This window comes from Volvox carteri (assembly GCF_000143455.1).
Source record: "Volvox carteri f. nagariensis unplaced genomic scaffold VOLCAscaffold_175, whole genome shotgun sequence".
Classification (NCBI taxonomy): Eukaryota; Viridiplantae; Chlorophyta; class Chlorophyceae; order Chlamydomonadales; family Volvocaceae; genus Volvox; species Volvox carteri.
Genome location: NW_003307718.1, coordinates 2,819 through 4,782, shown reverse-complemented (window position 1 = coordinate 4,782; position 1,964 = coordinate 2,819). Strand labels below are relative to the sequence as shown.

The window sequence follows — 1,964 nt, the reverse complement described above, 5'->3', positions numbered from 1 at the left end:
GCTTGGGAGCCTGGGAGCCTGGGAGCCTGGGGGCCTGGGAGCCTGGGGACCTGGGAGCCTGGGAGCCTGGGAGCTTGGGAGCCTGGGGGCCTGGGAGCCTGGGAGCCTGGGAGCCTGGGGACCCGGGAGCCTGGGGGCCTGGGAGCTTGGGAGTCTGGGGGCCTGGGGGCCTGGGAGCTTGCGAGCCTGGGGGCCTGGGAGCCGGGGGCCTGGAAGCCTGGGGGCCTGGGAGCCGGGGGACCTGGGAGCCTGGGAGCTTGGGAGCCTGGGGGCCTGGGAGCCTGGGAGCCTGGGGACCTGGGAGCCTGGGAGCCTGGGAGCCTGGGGGCCTGGGATCCTGGAAGCCCGGGGGCCTGGGAGCCTGGGGACCCGGGAGCCTGGGAGCTTGGGAGTCTGGGGGCCTGGGAGCTTGAGAGCCTGGGGGCCTGGGTACCTGTGGGCCTCGGAGCTTGGGAGCCTGGGGACCTGGGAGCCTGTGGGCCTGGGAGCTTGGGAACCTGGGAGCTTGGGAGCCTGGGGGCCTGGAAGCCTGGGAGCCTGGGAGCCTGGGAGCCTGGGGGCCTGGGAGCCTGGGGGCCTGGGAGCCGGGGGCCTGGAAGCCTGGGGGCCTGGGAGCCGGGGGCCTGGGAGCCTGGGGGCCTGGGGGTTTGGGGGTGACACAACCATGAAATGGTGGTATCGAAAGGTACCGGTTGAGGCAAGTGGATTGAATTATAATCATCCTAAAATCCACTTGGGCCTCATGCCAATAAGTTCCAGTACGGCTGGGTGGTGTGATGTTGACCATAGTTCGCAGGAACTACTCTCGCCTCATGAAGCAGACATCCAGGAAGGCAGGTTCCAGCTTTAGACAGGTAAAGCCCCTGCCCAGACGCCAGTATGGACTTCTGCAGCAGTGCGGCAGTAGGGTGGACAGACCGGCATCTGACAGTTAGACAACAGAGCCTAGAGCTTAACAGTAAGCTTAACAGGATACAACACCTGGAGCCCCAACCCTCCCTTCCATCTCACCTCCCTGAGTGAAACCCATTCCCCCTCCCTGTCACCACCCTCCTAAATTAAAACTTCGCTGCAGCCCCACTATCGGAGGTTGGCTGCACTTGCTGCACATATATGAGAGCATGAGAATTAAAGCAGGCACTGCAAAGACAGTGCTGACACATACACACCCAACTCCTCCAACCAGCCCCAGCCACCCTCCATAGCATCAGGAACAAGAAAGAGGGCAACGGGTAACGATTCCACAACGAAACACACAACCGTGGCACAGATGTGGCCCACCACTTCCTGCCTACATCAAACAAATCTGCCGTTCTCCGATAGCCATATCGGAGTACGACAGCGTTTTGATGCCCCATGTAAAACACATAAGAGCCCCGACCCTCGCCCCCATCTTACCTCCATTTCCGGCTGGACGTCGGCCCCATCTTCCGAGGCCTGCTGCACGTGCAGCACATGGATGGGAACATGACAATTAGGGCAGGCACATCAATGACGGAGGCGAAACATACACGCCCCCCTCCCCCAACCAGCCTCAGCCACCCTCCATAGCATCAGGAACAAGAAAGAGGGCAACGGGTAACGATTCCACAACGAAACACACAACCGTGGCACAGATGTGGCCCACCACTACCTGCCTACATCAAACAAATCTGCCGTTCTCCGATAGCCATATCGAGTACGACAGCGTTTTGATGCCCCATGTAAAACACATAAGAGCCCCGACCCTCCCCCCCATCTTACCTCCATTTCCGGCTGGACGTCGGCCCCATCTTCCGAGGCCTGCTGCACGTGCAGCACATGGATGGGAACATGACAATTAGGGCAGGCACGTCAATGACGGAGGCGAAACATACACGCCCCCCTCCCCCAACCAGCCCCAGCCACCCTCCATAGCATCAGGAACAAGAAAGAGGGCAACGGGTAACGAATCCACAACGAAACACACAACCGTGGCACAGATG

General features: G+C 61.2%; 1 protein-coding gene across 1 annotated transcript; it reads left to right on the top strand.

Moving 5' to 3' along the window:
* Nucleotides 1-209: 209 nt before the first annotated feature.
* Nucleotides 210-380, top strand: VOLCADRAFT_39261 (uncharacterized protein; the record flags this gene model as incomplete). The annotated part of the gene is made up of 1 exon (XM_002959353.1): nt 210-380. A coding segment is annotated over one exon (171 nt), but the record flags the coding sequence as incomplete, so codon positions are not given.
* Between the last annotated feature and the right edge of the window lie 1,584 nt (nt 381-1,964).